This window comes from Erpetoichthys calabaricus, chromosome 12 (assembly GCF_900747795.2).
Source record: "Erpetoichthys calabaricus chromosome 12, fErpCal1.3, whole genome shotgun sequence".
Classification (NCBI taxonomy): domain Eukaryota; kingdom Metazoa; phylum Chordata; class Cladistia; order Polypteriformes; family Polypteridae; genus Erpetoichthys; species Erpetoichthys calabaricus.
In genome coordinates, this window is record NC_041405.2 from 38,442,896 (window position 1) to 38,462,787 (window position 19,892).

At 37.8% G+C, this 19,892-nt stretch overlaps 2 protein-coding genes across 2 annotated transcripts in view; one reads left to right on the plus strand and one right to left on the minus strand.

Moving 5' to 3' along the window:
* Positions 1-19,892, plus strand: part of LOC114662093 (monocarboxylate transporter 8-like) — a 1,225,996-nt gene that overhangs the window by 918,008 nt on the left and 288,096 nt on the right. The window lies entirely within an intron of this gene.
* Positions 1-19,892, minus strand: part of LOC114663066 (actin-binding protein WASF3-like) — a 129,086-nt gene that overhangs the window by 9,281 nt on the left and 99,913 nt on the right. The window contains exons 7-8 of the mRNA XM_051934390.1: positions 5,809-6,081; positions 53-432 (exon numbers count right to left, since the gene is read on the minus strand). Of these exons, the coding sequence (XP_051790350.1) occupies positions 53-432; positions 5,809-6,081 (653 nt within the window). The remainder of the gene's footprint in view (positions 1-52; positions 433-5,808; positions 6,082-19,892) is intronic.

Genomic DNA, 19,892 nt, shown 5'->3' on the forward strand with positions numbered 1-19,892 from the left:
CAGCACATTCCAATGCAGATGCTAAACTTTGACATTAATAAATATGATTTACCTCTCCGTATGGCAGCTAACAAATCACTTCGAGCATCGCTCATGGGGATAAGTGGAGCCTGTGTTTTCCTGGGTTCTGATGATGTTGGTGGTGAAACTGTATGAGCAGGTGACATTGAATGTACTGGTGGACCTGGAGGGGGTGGAGGCGGAGCAACAGGGGGACACCCAGCAGGGGGATGTGGTGGGGAAGATGTATACATAGAGGACAAGACAGGAGGAGGAGATGGAGTGTACTGTCGGGACACAGCAGTGACTGTGCTGGGGGCCAGAGGAGTAGAAGTTGTGCTGTTAAACGCAGTTTGAGCTGATGGGATAAGTGGAGGTGGAGGAGGTGGAGCGGGAGGCATAAAGAATTCTGGGACTTGCATCTGCTGGGAGCTGAAAAAAGAGAGAAATGTACACCGCATTAAAAACTTTTTCTGTTGGTGTATGAAAGCATAAAATAGTAATATAATAAATGTGTGACATCAGTAATATATAGATAGAAAAAAAGCCAAAAATAGAAGACAATAAACTGGAACAAACAGAATATTTTTAAACATTCCCACAAACTTTTAATTTGATTACTATCTACAATGCACAAAACCAGCAATAATTTTAGGAGGCTTCACAACATTTGATCTGTTATAAAAATATTTAAAAATCTCAATAGTTGCAGATGTTTCTGCAATAAATAAGAATCTGAGTTAACCTTAAGAAGCACACTTAATTCAGAAGCTGTAATTAAATATTTAGTACTAGTAAAACATTGGATTCACAGACTAAAGATACATTGCTTGAAGCTGGAAGGAAAACCTATTAACATCCATGTAGGTACAGTACATACATAGCTGTCAAGTCTCAGTGTCTAATGCTCTATGCATTACAGAATTAAAGAAGATAAGTCCAATCATATACTGTATATATATATATTTTAATAAAACTGAAAGATGCAGATAGTAGTGTCAAAGCCTTGTGAAACAGAACATAAGTGTGTCTTTTTGACACTTTGCAAATGTTTGAAGATTCTCACCAGAAATTCACCTCTTCTGATTTTGTAGGCACTCCTTTAAAAAGAGGCACACCCAACTAAGTCCATTTCCTTGTAGTGATAATAAATATCAGTGAGTAATATCCATGTGTATTTCTGGACAAGTTCATTAAATCCAATACACCTTTAGTGAAATGTTTGAAATACTAAATACTAGCCAACGCCCGCCATAGCATACGGCAATGTAAGAATAGGAACGGAAAACGGTGAGAAAGGAATTCAGAAATCAAGAAGAAATAAATACTTCTTGAAAGACGCAGTTGTGCATAGGTGTTTTGGTGGAGAAGACAGATAATGAGTTGAAAGATCTAACCCTAGAAAAAGCCACGCACAACTGACCATGTTTGAAGACTGGTATCAGGTCTGTGCTCTGGTCTTTGGGTATCTGACAGTGCATGTAGAATTTCCGGCCAAGCAGGATTACATGTGAAAGTGATAAATAAATTAGGCTTTCTGAATTTACGTACTATGGCCATGGCATCCTGATAGTTTTGTTGCATGTATCTTGGACTTCTTGGAAATGTGGACGGTAATATGATCATTTTGCCTACACGTACATTGTTATTTTCAGCGTTTGCTTGCAGTGCGTCTGATAGTCCATTGTATTGTTCCACGTGCAGATCTTGTTGATGTATTCTGAGATAGTTGAGACGCGTGCCCTCTGTTTTAACATACGCATCTACGACGTACTGTTGGAATAGTTTCTTTTATCGGGAACACATTGTAAATCTTTGTGCCAGCCAATGTCTCCATAAGGGAATAAAAGTGGGTAAACCATAGGATGGCAATTCATATTGAAATCTGTTTTACAGGAGTTGCCTATGGGATAGATGCAAATGTCCCTTACGGAAGGTGGTTTGCCATCTTCTCCGACAAAAACATCGGTGTGACATGTCGGGGCATTGTATCGTCGTAAATTCTGCCTAGGATTTTCCTTGAAAATCATTCGTACAGATGCTGTTGGATTGGACTAAGCGAGTTCATGCATGTGTTTGTATGATTTAGCGAAGGGGTTGATGGTTCTGAGAATGGAATCTAGCTGGAGAAGTAAATTTTCGCTTCATGCAGAGTTTGCTTTATTTTGTAAGCGTACTTCAGTAGCTTGCGCTGTATCAAAAACATACAACTGTCCATATCCTGGAGAGGTGGAAGTGTTAGCGTATAGTGGAGAGATTTGGTGATAAATTTGCCTGTCTATTTTTAAACAGTATGGTCCGTGGGCAGGATGTTTAGTTATCTGTGCACCCATGGAAGCAAAGGCTAGAGAAGAATTGTATTCTCGAATGTGTTCACGATAATTTTTAACTTCTGATGTTTGCTGTGTAAGAAGCTGTTTTAAAGACACAGGAGCCACAGGCAGCATGGGGAAGGGTTCGGAAGAGGACGAATAGGAATCGAGAAATGCCGTGTCGGCTGCGTGTGGGCGGGACCCGTTTTGAAGTGGAAGCAGAACAAACCAGCGCAGAAATATATATAAGAAATATCTCATTCAAATTTATATACATTCACTGACTATGAAAAGTATTCACCCCTTGGAAGTTTTTATATTCTATTGTAAACAACATTGAATCATGTGACTTCTAAAGCCAATTGACTATATCAGTGATGATATAGGTGTGTCATATTAAAAAAAAAGCAAAATTTGAAATAGTTATGTGATCATTTATTTTGTGTTTTATATTTATAATTAACTAGGGGGTTTTCCCCCTGCTCGCTTCGCTCGCCAACCCCACTGGCCAGCGCTACACACCTGCCACTTCGCATCTCTTCCACTCATGTTGTGAATAGGGGGGCTGAACGCACCCGAAGGAGATGCGGTTGCTCCTCCGAAACCCCCTCTTAAATGGTGATACAATGGGAAACAAATACAGTTTATTTTTACCTCCTCTTTGCTTGATCAGCTGTTGCTGCTGTTGCCGTGCCATGTGATCTACATCTCGTGTCGTGCTTCAAATATTTAAAAGCCTGCACAGCAGCTGTCCTAATCTTTTATTTCTGGTCCTGGGTGTGGTTAAATCTCTTGGCACAAAGTCTCATCTCACGTGACGTGAGTTCTTGATATTTTTAGTTTATAATTTAAAAACAGAATAAGAATCTGAAAATCTAACAACATCACATTAAAGTTCGATAAATTCTGAAAAGAATGATACCAAACATATATATGTAGGTTTTAGAATAAGCCAGATTTAAAGTGTGACAAAAAACGTGACATAAAAACGTGACATAAAATCATTGTACAAAATCGTTGCACTTTTAGGCTGAGGTTTTTATATATATAGAGTATATTAATTTAGGCCATGTTGCAGACATCTGTTTTCAGTTTGACATTTTGATCATGAAGATCATTGTCATAAACCCCAAATTAAATTTACCATGATTCAATAAAGCATGAAAACTTCCAAATGGCCAAATACTTTTTATAGGCATTGTACATACAATTCATGAAAATTGATCTTATCATTCTACATTTTCAGAGAGCAGGAATATCATGAAGTGAATGTATTCTGTGCGGTGATTGCTGCCTGTGCCTCCTCTTAGTGCAGAGGAAATCAATTTAAGAAGCGCATAGCGATGAACAACTGGGGTCGGGGAACACTTAACACAAAGCATTTAATGTGCTACATTAACTTATGATGGGGTTTGAGAAAATGTAGTAAATTAAACATTGATTTTAGGATGAAGTTTAGTTTACAACATTCTACTTTAATGACAAAATAAATTATGAGAATAAAGTTTGAATGTCAACTTTAATCTCGACATATAGTTTTTTTTTTCTTCACTGTGCCCATATTTTTTTTTTCTTCACCGTGGCCCTAATACACTTCCGTTGGGCTATACTACAAATAGCATTATAAATGCAAGTTGCAGTTTTATTATTTACTGTATGTATATAGCTTAGCTTGAAGCAAAGTCCATATTAATGCAGTTTGCCTTAATAATGGTTCAGTTGGTAAAGATATCATCACCAAGTTGCACTTGTTTTATTTTATTTTAATTTGGTGAATACTGTGTAATGCACCTGGGCTTTGAAGTCTTGGATGTAATAGTATTAATACTTTAAGTTGCACTATTATTTATTGTATTGTTATTATTTATTAGTTTAAATATTATGCAGTTTAATGATGGTAAAGTTGTTTAAAAAGTCACTTTAATGTGTAAATGGACAGAGGTTGTTAACATTAACAAAGAGTAGGTGGTTTACAAAAAATATTTACTATTTATTCCTTTTCTAAGACATGTTCATTGCAATACAACTTTTGACAAGCACCTCTGGATATTTTACTAAGTCTAAATGCCTCTGGATGGTTGAAAATATGTTGTAAACATTTTAGTTTAAGTTGTTTGCAAACTTTGTTCTACAGTATATTTTGACTGCATCTGTCATGCAATGTGATTCCTTCTCTTCATTAGTGCCACCCCCTTGAAAACTATCACTTTATGGGTCCGTGCAAACCTGTATTAATACTTGTGTGCACATTAAAATGTTTTTTTGTACAATGTACAATTTTCATGACAGTGGAATAGGTTATTCTCAGCCAGTAATTGCAGTGGAAAATGTGGTTAACATCCACTCATGCATGGGAAAAAACTACCGTTCAATACCGTGAAACCGGGATAATTTTGAAAAATACAGTGATATAGAACTTTGGTTATACCGCCCAGCACTAATAGATAGATACATAGATAGTTAGTTGTGAAAGTCACTGTATGATAGATAGATAGATAGATAGATAGATAGATAGATAGATAGATAGATAGATAGATAGATAGATAGATAGATAGATAGATAGATAGATAGATAGATAGATAGATAGATAGGGCCAATTCAATGCTTTCACCACAGTAGACTCAATAATGGAATGATTCATTGACATGATTGAGAATATTGTTATTTGGCTGTTATTTTTTTAATAATTTAAATGTAGTTGCAGGTTTCCAATGGGCAAGGCTGTCACAAGTGAGTGCAGAAATGAATTTAAATGACATGAAATTATGATTAAGTGTTCTGTTTTTCTTTGATAGTAATAAAGATCCTTGAGGAAGCAACGAGTAATCTGGGAGAGCTGGTGGTTTTGTGTCTTGATCTGATAAATGCTTTTTAGAGAGTGCTAATAAGCTAATAGAAGCAATACTGAAGGCCTTGTGTTCGAGATAAATTCCAACAGCTTCTCCAGGACTACTTTTTAAGCAAACCAAACAAGCATTTACACTATATTCTTGTTTTGTAAATAATGTCTTTTGTTCAGGATGAAACAAATCGATAATTATCAAAATATTTTATGTATCTGTTCTTGGCTTTTTTAATCAATATTAAATTATCTAACTTTTAGTGATACATTGATACTCTTAACTAAGCAACTGGTTCAGCTGAAACACCTAGCTTATAATAGGCATCAGCATAAAAGTAATTCTTAAGTAGTACTGAAATGGTATTCAGTAAATTAACCTTTTTGCGTTACTTTAGAACAAAAGAAGAAACGTTGCACTTTCCAAAACAAGATTTAAAACTTTAAACAATATCAGTATCACATTCAATCAAAGAAATTTGCTAGTAATTGTCTTTTGTTATTGCTCAAACTGCCATCCCATTGAGTACAATTTGTAAATTTCTTGAAACAATATTTGATGTATTCATAGTTACTGTAGAATCTATGGAAATACATTATGTGTGGAATACAAACAGTTCTGATATTTGAAAGTAAAGAAAAATTATATAATTATACCTGTAATCTTTCACTATTTGAGGCCTTGGCCCGTTAGGCGCACTGTCCGACAGTAAGGGTATGTGTGGCTGCTGGACTCTGTTCAAGGAGTTCTGCCGGTTGCTCACAGTTGTTGGTGGCCTGTATGCTCGGTCAAGTGACTGAGTCTGCAATGGAGCCCCATGTAATTCCTTGGTCTCAGTGGTTGAGTATGAGCTAGATGTGCTCACTTGTTGAGAAGGGTTGTTTGGACTCCCTGGGTAGGAGTGCTCCCCTGCATCTGATGCTACAGATCTAAACAAAGAAAAAAAAAATGAATTCAAACAGCATTTTATATTTCGTTTGGCAGAGTTCCTACTTTATATTAGCACACCTCAGGACTGGTAGCAGCAAAAATAAAACTATCAAAGAAGCAAATTTACTAATCAACATGCAACAGAGGTGATTACTAGAGATGATTTAGAATTTCAATTACAATTGCAACAACTGCAAATCATGCTTACGTAAAATGTTTGTTCAGTAAAATCATTCAACAAATATTAAAACATCTCTGAAGGAAAAATAAATAACTGAAAGGAGAACAACCTAGGCTGCACAATGATTTCGTAGTGACTGGACATAATGTTGGCGCTCCTTTTTGCTTGATCCTTGGCCCAGTTCTTGCTTGGCATACTTGTGTGTGGGATTTGCATATTTGACTCATGCTCATGTGTGTTTTCCATAAGGACTCAGGATTTCTTCTTTAGTTGCAAGTCTTGCTGCCAGATTAACTGCAAACTTCATAGTCTGCTAGTGTGAGTAAATGTGAGCATTTGCATGAGTGTATGACTTATGATGGTTTGGCTCATTTCAGCCTTGTGCCCTCTGCTCCTGGAATAAAATCAGCATCTTTGCAAATAAACTAATTGATTTAGAATAATCTTAGCTACAAGTGTTAGATATTGGAAAAATAGGCAATTACTCAACAAAATACTGTATTCTTTCCAATTTAATATTTCTTAGTTTTAAATTAAGAGTGGGTTTTGAAAAAAGTCCAGTACAGTTGAAATCAGCCATTTACATACACTTAGGGTGAATTTTTGAAAACTACTTTATAACCCCTCCACAGGTTTTGCACTAACAAACTATGAATTTGGCATATCGTTTAAGACATCTGCTTGGGCAAAAGCATTTTTTCCAACAATGTTTATAGACAGATTATTTCAGTTTTTATTGGTTATATCACAGTCCCAGTTGGTCACAAGTTTACTAGTTTGTTTGTTGGTGTGTGTCTGTGTGTGTAAAGTCCCTGTGTGATTTGTCAGTTTGCCTTTGGTGATGCGATCGAAGGAGGAAGTGCAAGTCTGAGACATACAGTACAAGGAGAAGTAAAGGCAGTAGAGGCACATGTTACCACCAGGCAGTACAAATCAGGTAGTGACAAGAATGTTTAGTGTCTCCTTCAAAGATGGGAAGTATAAAATCAGACAGGAAGCGAGCAAGGTGCCTTGAAAATAATGACGGAGACTTGGAACCAGACTTTATGGGAATGTGCTTGACATTAGTCAAGAGAGGTTCAGACTATTGTATCCAGACACAAAAACTCGTCACACACGGGTTTTGCCCAAATGTTTTCTTACTTTTTATTTCAAACTTCTTTTTCCCACAAACCACCAGTCCACCACACCCCCTTTATTCCCATCCTGCCCCTTGTCTTTTAGTAAATCAACTATGTACAAACTCTTAAAGAAACACAGGGTTCAATTCTGGACATCACATTTTCCCCCCTTTCCCCCTTAACCTTCCGTTACATAGTCACTGAGCCAATGCGGGGGAACCCGTGCTCTTTGGGGTCGATGATAACTTTGTGAAAAAGCAGGAATAGTCTGGGAAGATAACCCCAAAGATGTAGCTTCTGTTGGGGGGGCACTGCCAAGTGAGGACCGAAGTCTCTGAAAGTGTAGTGCTGGCTGATGAAGGTGGTGGCACTGCACACAGACGATTAGCATGCCAATGTGACCCATCTGTAAGCTGGAAAGTGGCAGGACCCAGTTGCCTTAGAATTTGAATGGGATCTGACCAGTAAGACTGTAGCTTATTCTTGCGATTTGCATGCTTTACCCTTACCCAATCTGAAACAACCAGTCTGGGTGATTTTGCATGTTTGGCCCAGTCATAATTATGTTTCATTTGATACTGTGACTGTAGTACCTTCTGAGCGGCTTTTGTGGGCATCTGTACCCCATAACCAGGTTTGGATTTTGGTGCTAGTCGCGTTAAAAGCAATTTTAGTTCCCGGCCTATCATTAAAGAAGCAGGGAAGACACCTGTAGTAGCATGCAGGGAAGCTCGTGTGTGCAGCAGAGTTAGATGGAGAACATCATCAAAAATCCTTATTTCCATTAAGTATACTCTGATGCCCTCTTTCAGTCTACGGTTCAGGCGTTCCAACCCATGAATGATGAGTTTAGAAAACGTTCAGAAAACATGTTTTCACTTTGTTATTATGGGTTATTGATGGTAGATTGATAGGTAAAAATGGCAAATATATCCAGTTAAAATAAATTCTACAACACAAAGTGTGCAAAAAGTGAAGGGGTCTAAATACTTCAAGGATCTGTTAAATATAAAGACAATAGACAAGATTTAGCAGAGATATTTTAGAATAGCATTAAAGATTTCTTGCCAAATTCTGGAAAAACTTTTAATCTGATCCTGAAACTGAGAGAGAATATAATGCTTTCCATTTTTAGATAAGATATTGCTTACTGATTAAGCTTTGCAATTGCTTTTACTTTGTTAAAAAGTAAAAGTGTTCAATTTTAATATTATATTTCCAAAAGGAATACATCAGCTTTCAATTTGTTTTTTTTTGTGATGATAGATAAGAGATTAGTTATTTGTTTTTGATTGTTCTGTAACCTGTGAGGATACTGCAGTGAGCTTCACTTCCACATATATTATTTGACAGTAATGAACCTCATTCAGAGTCTGTGAACTTACCATACGAGGGAATTGTCCAGTTTATTTTATGATCATGGGCCCTCTTCAAAAACATGAGCATTTACAGGCAACTTAACGTCACAGGTTTTCCTTTATACTCAGCTTATTGGTATCAAGTGGCAATGTACTGGAATGCAGCAAGATCTGTGGAATGGTGGCAGCCAAAATATGGGTAAATAAGAAATGAGACTCCAACAATGATGAATTTTTCAACCTTGAAGAAGTATGCTCAATGATACCTGCTACCAAAAGTGCTTTTGCATCACTTTAGACAGTTTGCTCTCCCTTTTGCTCAGATACTGAGGTAGAAATTGTCTGTAAACTGTTGCCATGCTGTCATATATCCATAGCATAGCTCAGTTATAATGTTGTTTTTAGAGAATGCAGTCTGTCTGTATTCTTCAGTCCATAATACTGAAGTTGTAAGGTAATGTAATACCATGCTTCTTCTTCTTCTTTCAGCTGCTCCCGTTAGGGGTTGCCACAGTGGATCATCTTCTTCCATATCTTTCTGTCCTCTGCATCTTGTTCTGTTACACCCATCACCTGCATGTCCTCTCTCACCATATCCATAAACCTTCTCTTAGGCCTTCCTCTTTTCCTCATCCATGGCAGCTCTATACTTAGCATCCTTCTCCCAATATACCCAGCATCTCTCGTCTGCTCATGTCCGAACCAATGCAATCTCGCCTCTATGACTTTGTCTTCTAACTGTCCAACCTGAGCTGACCCTCTAATGTACTCATTTATAATCCTGTCCATCTTCGTCACACCCAATGCAAATCTTAAAATCTTTATCTCTGCCACCTCTAGCTCTGTCTCCTGCTTTCTGGTCAGTGCCACCGTCTCCAACCCATATAACATAGCTGGTCTCACTACCGTCCTGTAGACCTTCCCTTTCACTCTTGCTGATACCCGTCTGTCACAAATTACTCCTGACACTCTTCTCCACCCATTCCACCCTGCCTGCACTCTCTTTTTCATTACTCTGTACTGTTGATCCCAAGTATTTAAACTCACCCACCGTCGCTAACTCTATTCCCTGCATCCTCACCATTCCACTGACCTCCCTCTCATTTACACACATGTATTCTGTCTTGTTCCTACTGACCTTCATTCCTCTACTTTCTAGAGCATATTTCCACCTCTCCAGGGTCTCCTCAACCTGCTCCCTACTATCGCTACAGATCACAATGTCATCAGCAAACATCATAGTCCATGGGGACTCCTGTCTAATCTCGTCTGTCAACCTGTCCATCACATTGCAAATAAGAAAGGGCTCAGAGCCGATCCCTGATGTAATCCCACCTCCAACTTCAATGCACCCATCACTCCTACTGCAGATCTCACCACTGTCACACTTCCTTCATACATATCCTGTACAACTCTTACGTACTTGTCTGCCACTCCCGACTTCCTCATACAATACTACAACTCCTCTCGAGGCACCCTGTCATATGCTTTTTCCAGGTCCACAAAGACGCAATGCAACTCTTTCTGGCCTTCTCTAAGCTTCTCCATCAACATCCTCAGAGAAAACATTGCTAACAGCAAACATAATGTAATACCATGCTAAATATTGTTATTTTTATATGCTTTTGTGTCTGCGATGAGATTGTGCAAAATGCTATTGTATGTCTGGAGTTATATATTGTGCAATATTGAAACAAATGTTTGAGAAAGAAATCAGAAGTGTGTTAATATTCTGTGAAATAAAGTTGATTACAAGTATAGAGAGCCTAGAGTCGATATGGAACTCAGAGGGAGATTCAGCCTTGAACTGCTTTTTTTGTGTACAAAATGTCAGTGACCTTTGACTTGCCTCAGCTCTCTTTGTTATATCTTATGACATTATTGTTCTCAGATATCACTGTTTAACATTTTTTTATACACATTAGTCCTAAAAGGTGGAGAGCAATGCCCTCCAATCTTAAGGACAGGGAAACATTGCAATGGAGAAAATCATTTGTAAAGTCCATACAAGTTGTGTTTCAAGCCATATGTTGCATTCAAATTTTTGGTTCGCATCCTAGTTTTTGTTTGACTGTTCAGATTAATTTTGTAAGCTACTCACATCTGATATAACTGTTTACTTTTATTTATTCTGAATATGCAAAATTATTAAAAATTAATTCATCAGAGAGATGTAATACAGTAAAAAGCCATGAATACAAGCTGCATGTAGACTGCAAGACTATTCACAGTGCAGGCCATTTGCAAATTTGTCAGCTCAAGCTGAAATTTTCAAAGGTGCTTTGAATACTGAATGGCAGAAGGGCTGCTGCCTTGCAGTAAGGGGGTCACGTTCCGGGTGTTCCCTGCCTGGAATTTGCATGTTTTCCTGGTGCGTTTCCTCTGCATGCTTCAGTTTCCTTCCAAAGGCATGCAGGTTAGAAGATTTGGTGATGCTAAATTGATGCTACTAGTGTATATGTATGCTTGTTTTCACCCTACAATTAGCGGGCACCCCATCCTGGGATTGTTCCTGCCTGTTACGTAGAATCCTTGTCATGGGCATCTTATAAATCTATTCTTGATGCAAACTTTAAATTACTTATTATTACTTTGCATAATTAGACCAGGAGATAAAGCCAGATCCTTTACCACAGTAACTTAATTCAAATTAAAACAAAAAATATACATATTATCAGTTCAGAAACATCTTTGCAGTTTATAATGCTGTTAAACATTCATTTTTATGGAAATAAAGCTGCTTTGGTAAATGACATTACATTAAGTACACAATCTGATTTGTGTCTTCTCACTGAAACCTTAGTAAATCTGACATAGCGTAGCAAATCTCATACTATTCCCTTAGCTGAGGCATCACCAAAATAATATACAATCCTTCAAAAATCTAGAGATACTAATTAATTTTGACAAAATGCAAACTGCTTTTAGAACTTTGGGTGAATTTACAGCCTTTGAGGCGCTCATTAGTGTTAGTCTAAAGACCACCAGGGCCATATTCATTATTCATGACTGAATTTGTCAGCTTTTTATCTTATTTAGACATAAATTTTGATTGTGTATTGTTGAGAGGAGATTTCAATGTACATAGTGATATGGAATCAGACACTTTTAGCAAATGTTTTACTTATTTATACATTTTACCCACACATTAGAGCTACTGGAATTATAACTTATAGAGTTGAGATTCAAAATGTAGTTATTTCTGATTACTACATAATTACGTTTGATTTGGTTTTCCCCTTACCAAACAAAGTGCAACATCTAGATTGTAACTCTGCTACAATCTGCAAAATCTGTAGATATTTTCAGTGGAAAACTATTTAGATCAGCTAACATCAAATTATAATGTGATATTTCAGGGTGGCCTTGGATACAGTAGCTTGCCTTAAAACAAAAGTGATTAAAACATTAATAATAAGAAAATAAAAGCTCTTAAATTACAGTGTCAAAAACTAGAGTGTAGATGGATAGAAACAAAGCTGCAGGTCTTTTGAACTGCATGGACAGAGAGTGTTAAAAAATATGAAAAAGCTCTCTTTAAAGCTCACTCAGACTATGATTCTAAAATAATTGATAACAAAAATAATAATCCTTGTGTATTGTTTAGAACAGTGGCTAATTTAACAAATGGGAATTCAGAATTACAGTGCAAAATGCCATCAGACATTAACAGTACAGACTTTATGAACTTCTTTAATCAAGAGTTGAACACAAAATATCCTAGATTTCAGCATCACATTGCAAATCTAATACTAGCTTGGCATATGTATCTGGCATTGCACAACCTCTTAAGAAATTTTAATTTTGTAACAGAGCAGGACGTCTTATTTTTAATTTCTAAAATGAAACCTGCTACTTGCTTGTTACACTCAGTGTCAACAAAACTAGTAAAAAGATCAATGGATGTTCTGGCAACACCCATTCTTAACCTTATCAATAGCTCATTACTGTATGGAACAGTTCCTGATGCTCAAGAAGTGTCAGTTATCAAACCATTACTTAAAAAATTAGACCTAGACCCACATACACTTAATAATTATAGACTCATTTCAAGTTTACCCTTTCTCTCTAAAACACTTAAAAAAGTAGTTGCCAGTTAGCTTTAGTCTCACTTTACATATCAAAACGTATTTGCGAAATTCCAGTCTGGCTTCTGCAACAATCACAGTACAGAAATGGGACTAACATGTGTTGTAAGTGACATTTTTATATCCTCTGATGAAAGAAATTCTACTGTAATTATGTTATTAGATTTAGACACAGTGTTTAACACTATTGACTATTCTATTTTACTATACAGGCTGGAAAAAGATATTGGGTTCACAGACACTGCCCTTGTTTGATTTAATTCTTATGTATCAAATCGATTCCAGTACATGCAGAAATGTCCTGACAGTACTCACACACAGAAGTTAAATATGGGGCCTTGCAGTGCTCAATATTGGGACTATTACTGTTTACAGATTACATGCTTCCACTGGGAACTATCATTAGAAAACATAACATTAATTTTCACATCCACAGCATAAATCCAATCCAGATCTTATTCTGCCACTGCTAATACAGTGCCTTGTCCTTGGCCATTTCCACTGTATTCCATATATCCACATCATACAATCATTAGTCCTCTGATTTTTCTGAAGTCTTGCATCCCAGTTTTCATTTGCCACAACCACAGAGTCATTCCCACCCTAAATTTATTCTACACTTGCTGCCAGTCTTCCCAGTCCTATGCACGTTTGCCAGTCTTACATCACCTGGGCACAAATTCACATTATAAGATCCACTGACCCCCACATCTTAAAACATAACTTGCACCACCAACCTGTCTTGTACTACACCTGTAGTACAAGTCCAACCTAAATCTTATTCTGCCTTTACGATCAGGATATGTACTGTATATTTCCTTGAACATAAATTTTGTCTTCCTTTCCTTCAGGCTTGAATATTTCTGAATTACTTTCTGATGAAATTCAGTCATTTTACTAAGCATTCCAAAAAGATTAGCCTCATACTATTGTCTATATGAGTGTTTGCCAAGCTTTTCTTCTGCAGTGGCACACTTTTTGTAACCAAAATAATCCTAAAGTGCACCACTATCTTACTAACCACAAACACATAATAATGTATCTCACAGACATGCTCAATTGCCCGAAGGGGCAGTACTACTGGAGAAGCCGGTAAAAAAAGAAGCTCTGAGATCAAGGTTCACAGAAACAGCACTTAGTGACCACTTTGGTGGCATCTCCAAGTTGCTTTGCCCTTTTGCCCACCCCTCTCTGCCTCAGAGGCAACTCGTATGCCCACCATCCACCAGCACTGTGAAGCTCACTGGCTGCCACACACCCAGGACAGATGGACTCAAGCTATGTCCGCAACATAGCAATCATGGACCTGCTTTTATGTCAGCTTCTCCAGGTAGAGTTATCCTCCTCAGATAGATCTCGACCACTTGCAGAGCTTGTCCCTCTCAGGTTCAGACCCAGGAGTGCTGAACTATTATTTCCACACCACTATTTCATGGCACACTAGTTGAAAAGCACTGGTCAAACTGACTATGGCTACTTTCACGCTGCTTGCATTTTTCAGAGAGATGTTTTAGGTGTCTCACCTTCGACACTTTGAAACAGCAAACATAGAAAGCAAAAAGGGGTATCACTTACACCACATCAAGTTAGCCAACTCCGTGTATCATGACAAGAGCAGAAAAAGTCAATGTGTAAGCTTGTCCTTAATCAGTTGCCTGCTGCTGAACTGTAAAGTCAGGTTGGTCTGGTCCAAACTACTTTATCTTCTTTTTCTCTTTAAGTAAATGATTTATGAAAGGGTATTTCATTAAATAAATAGCATCATTTTCTGTCATTCTTCAAGTTGCACTTGAAAGGTGCCATCTTCGTAAAGTTGCGCTTACTCATCTGTAGGTTATGTTATTGGCGGGTGTGAACTGTGAACCACTAATATAAAATGAAATAGTGTGTTGACAACTGTCCAATGACATTAGATTAAAAAAACCTAAAACAATACTAATTCACTGCCAATAAATGTAGGAGTGAAAGCAACCAATTAAAGGGCAGTCTCAGGTCATCTGCTTGCCAAAAGTTCAAGGACTTACATATAATCTCTTTTGGCCAGTGCCTTTCACTCAGGAAATATAGGTATTCACACAGAAATTAAACAAATACAAGTCAGAACCAATTTCTAATCGATGTTAACATGCACTGACACCAGACACATTGTGCATATACTGTACTGTAAACAAATTTATTCATGACTATTTTACATTACCTAATTTTTTGAGTTTTTAAAATATTTGGGGGATTGGAGACCTAGCACCCCACATTACAAAATGCCATTGAACCAAAGTATGTTTTTACCATCTTAAAATTGTTGGAAGATTATGGTATTTTCTAAATATGCAGGATGCTGAGAAATTATTTCAAACATTTATGTCTACTAGGATTCACTTATGTGGTGGTCACTTAGTTCTTTATACAGCTTTCAGTTGATTGAAAATGCTGCTGCAAGAATCATTACAAGAACCAGAAAGTAAGTCCTTACACTGGGGCCTAGGGATGGGAATCGAAAACCGGTTCTTGTTGAGAACCGGTTCCCACTGTTTCAATTCCATGGAATTGTTTGCCATTTTTGCAAACGATTCCCCTATCGATTCCAGTCGCCTCGAATGACGTCACCACGTTGCGTAGCGTCATTTACCCAGCAGGAAACATGGCGCCTAAGCGGCACAAACACTCAAAAGTTTGGTTATACTTTACGAGAAAGGATGACAACAGAGCAACTTGCAATACTTGCAAAGTAGATATTTCATCAAAGGGAGGAAACACTACGAATATGCTAAAGCATTTGCTCACGCGATAACCTTAAATGAATGTCGTGTTTTTGATCCGCTCCGGACTAGTGAATCTCAACCCAGCAGCAGCAGTAACGTTTGCACGTCCTCTCCCGTTAATACGGCAGGTAACTAATCAACTAACATTGCATATTATGTTAGCACGATTTGCCTTATTGCAAAACCTGCTATTACTGTGCATTGCATTTAGATGACCATGACGAGAGAGACAGACAGAGTCTGGCTGGCTCAGATGCTGGCAGTTCTCGCTGCAGTCTACCGGTAGCTTCTCCTTTCACAGAGGCGGGAAAAGTAAAAATTCCTTCCTGAAAAAGCAGATATGCTTATATTTCTGCAAAAGAATTGTTAATTCTCCATAGTTGATGGTTGCAGAATTGCACAGTGCACAGTTCCATTGGACTTGAGTTGATTGTATTTGTTGCTGGCTGATGTAGTTTTATTTTTGAGTGCTCAGCTCATATATACTTTTAAAAAGGAGAGTGTAAATGTTACTGGACATTCTTGTGTAATTGCCACAGAATTATTTATGTTATACTTTGTTGTTGCTACAGAAGAATATTTATTTTATTATTATTTTACATTTACAAATTTTTTTCTGGGGACCCCGTGGCACCCCATCAAGGAGCCGTAGGCTGGGAATCTCTTAAGATCTCACTGTTGGGTTTGTAAGGTCATGCTACTCCTAAATTTCTGTCTTGTTCAAAGATAAGATATAAAACAAAGTTCTAAGCTAATCGACCTGTGTGTTCTCCTTTTTTAAAAATAAGAATCGATAGGAGAATCGATAAAGAATCGAATTGTTAAACAGAATCGAAAATGGAATCGGAATCGTGAAAATCTTATCAATTTCCATCCCTACTGGGGCCTAACTAAGTTTAGTGATTTCAAAATCCTCCTTTTTACATATAAAGCCTGAAATGGTCAAGGCCTGCTTACTTATATAAATTTATCATTATTTACAAACCAAGGCACACATTAAAATCTGAAAATGCCAGCCTGCTTATGGTTCCAAGGAATAGCAAAGTGGGAGGTCATGTGGAATGTTCTACCTGCTACTATAACCAGTGCCTCTTCTTTGTCAGCTTTAAAATCCAGGATGAAGACTCACTACTTCAGTTTAGCATACCATGAGTAGAGCTGCTGATTAGCTGTGCATGCCGTATCTCTGCTATTACTGTAGTCATTAGTACTCAAATTTAAGTAATATGATGTTTATAAATGGTTACTAATCTTACTCTATTCAGTTTCTTTTCTTCTTCATGTGAAACTTGGTGCCACTGCTCTATTGCCAAGTTGTTTTCCTGCCATGGATAAGTCATCTCAAATAAAGAAACACTGGAAAAAGTGTGGCTGTTTTTAATAAATAATCAATTGGCTGGATCCTTCTCCGTGGCCGTGCTCGAACTGCAGAAGTTGGTGGAGTAATTGGGGCGAGATGCACCTGCACATGAAGGTGTGGTCTTTCTCAATTGCTTCATCAGCTTCCTGTGGTGCACCACTGAGATACTGTGCCCACAGAGCCTTAAAAACAAGCAGGCACAGGACAAACGAAAACAGAACGAAAGAGGATCTGAGGTTAAAAGACAGACAGAAAGGCAGGAGCGAGCCAGTGTTTAGAGAGAAGCAGGCGGACGGGAATGGTTCCCCATGAGGTAGCCTGTGAGCAGCTCTCAGGAGGGGGTACAAGGATCACTCCTGCTGAGCAGCCAAGGAACAGGATTGATTGTTACGCTCCGGAGTGTCCTTTCGTTGGGTGGAACCAGCAATCGGCAGTAGTGGGAGGTTGATGCACTTTCTCTGGGTGAAGCCTGGAAAGACAGCAGTGAGTGCAGATCGGGCAGTGGAGACACAGGCCAGATTGGATGGGTTTCTGCCCAGTGATATTTTCATAACGAAACCGAGAACTAGAACTAAAAATATTGTTTTTCGTTTTAAAAGAAGGAGAACTGAAATTAAGGCAAACAGAGAAACTAAAAATAAAAAATAGTTATATGTGAACCAACTAAAACAAGAAAATTGAGTAAAAACAAAACAAACAGCAATAGCATTTTCATTAAATCCAGTTCAGTTGCCCTGAGGGTTCAGTTACGTTGTGCTGTTTACTATGCAATGATCTTCTACATGGCTTACTATAGTCCGTAGAGGACTGTTGTTTGTTTGTTGAGCACATTTGGTTCAGCGGATTGAAGCAGTAAGCACGTAAAGTTGATGATGGCGAGTTTTGCACAGATGTTTGCGGGTTGAAAGTGAGAAAGTAAGGTGTGGAAATACTTTAATTACAGTGCAGATGATGATAAAAGCAAATGTAGCGTGCAAGAAGAAGAAAAGAGTCTCGGAGTTTAACTGCAGGACCAATTGGATCAGTACTTAGTGGAATTGCAGCACTTCTCTGGTACTATGACTGGACTTCAGTACAGGGACATGCGATCAGGTGAGGTATGAAAAGTTAAAAAAAAAAAAAAAAACTAATAATGATAACATAAAATACATTTTCCACTGGTCTGTGCTATAAATTTGATTTTAAAGTCAAAATCACTGAATCAAATACAGGGGAGAAACGCAAGGTGTGGTAGTGACAAGCCAAGCCTCACTTCGGACTGCGAGATCCCTTACACACTGAGTTGATGCATGCAATTTGCATGTACCTGTTGCTGTATCTCTGTGTGTTGTGAATATAATTGTTGCAGACACGTTTATTATACACCCTGACTTTCCACAGTCTGGCTAATATCTTTAATGAATGTGTGTGACATATTTAGTCTTGCTGATTGGATATAAAACCGCAGTGAAAAGGCACAAGTTAAGGCAGACAGTACTGTGCCGCACTGAAGGGGGTGCATGTGAGCCCAAAAAGTGCTTGTTGCTGCTGTTCTTCTACGCAGAGGCTCTGGGCTCCAATAAGTTAGCGATATCAGAAAGTCAAGTGCACTGCAGCGGTCCGTTTATTATTTTTTCTTCCAACTGACTGCCAAAATTTAAGATTAAGACTTTTAAAACTAAATGAAAACAAGGAGGATTTCTACAAGAAAGTGACAGAGATTTCTGTGGAGATCGAAAGGCGCATGGACTTAATTTACAAATAAAGGTAAGACCATAAACGGATTTCAATTATATAAAAAATGGGATTAGACTAAAAAAAAAAATCCAATATTTAAAGACTAAATTTTGACCTTAAATAAAATATTCATTTGTTTTTCTTGTTATCCTTTTGTTGATCAGTCTGTATTAAAATTGATTAAAGCATCAGAATTAAAAGCTTTTAAAAACAACTAAATATTTCAATTAAGGTCAAAATTGAAATCCGTTTTTTTTGTATACCACTCTATACTTTCATTTGTATTGAATGAGTATGAATTGTGAAATTGCAACGACAAATTTAGAACACATGGAGGGCGCACAGCAAATGCGCTCTCTCTCGCTGCTATAAATGTAATGTTCTTTCTTAGCCAAATATGTACTAACACACCTATGTGTGTGTAAAGAATGCTGACGAGGTATGAAACATAACCAGTAGTCAGTGTGCATGCTGCCAAGTGAATAATGAATAAGCTACTCTATTGCGTTCATATATTTATAAATATGACTGAAGGAGTCAGTGCCTCACCAGCCATGAGCCTCGCCGCATGTCACTGCTTCAGTACTGGCAGCAGAAATTATCAACATACAGTCTTGCTGGTGCCCCTCATAGTGCTGAGGACCTTGTCTGTGCATCTGCATTACAGGTGTTCGCCAAGCGAATATTTTTCACGGACGTCATTACCACATGAACAAATCTCTCGAATTGCGTGCTTGTTTAAAGCTTAACAGTAACGTGCTTGCACAGACTGGTTTGGGTTGAAACATTTGATCTTGCTGACTGTACTCATTAGGCCACTTAATCTGTTTGATCATTAATAGTCAAGCTGTGTTTAACGGCATTATGAACTGTGAATTTATTTTGTTGACTGAAACATAACTTGCATTGAAATATGTGTAGGCCAGCATTTGTGGTCTTGGCAACTAAAACTGTACTAATCTATAATAATAAAAGGCAAAGCCCTCACTGACTGACTGACTGACTCACTCATCACTAATTGTCCAACTTCCCGTGTAGGTGGAAGGCTGAAATTTGGCAGGCTCATTCTTTACAGCTTACTTACAAAAGTTAGGCAGGTTTCATTTCAAAATTATACGCGTAATGGTCATAACTGGAACCTCTTTTTTGTCCATATACTGTAATGGAAGGCAGCAAGATGGCCGTAGGAGACTGAGTTGCGTGTCGCGTCATCACGCCTCCCACGTA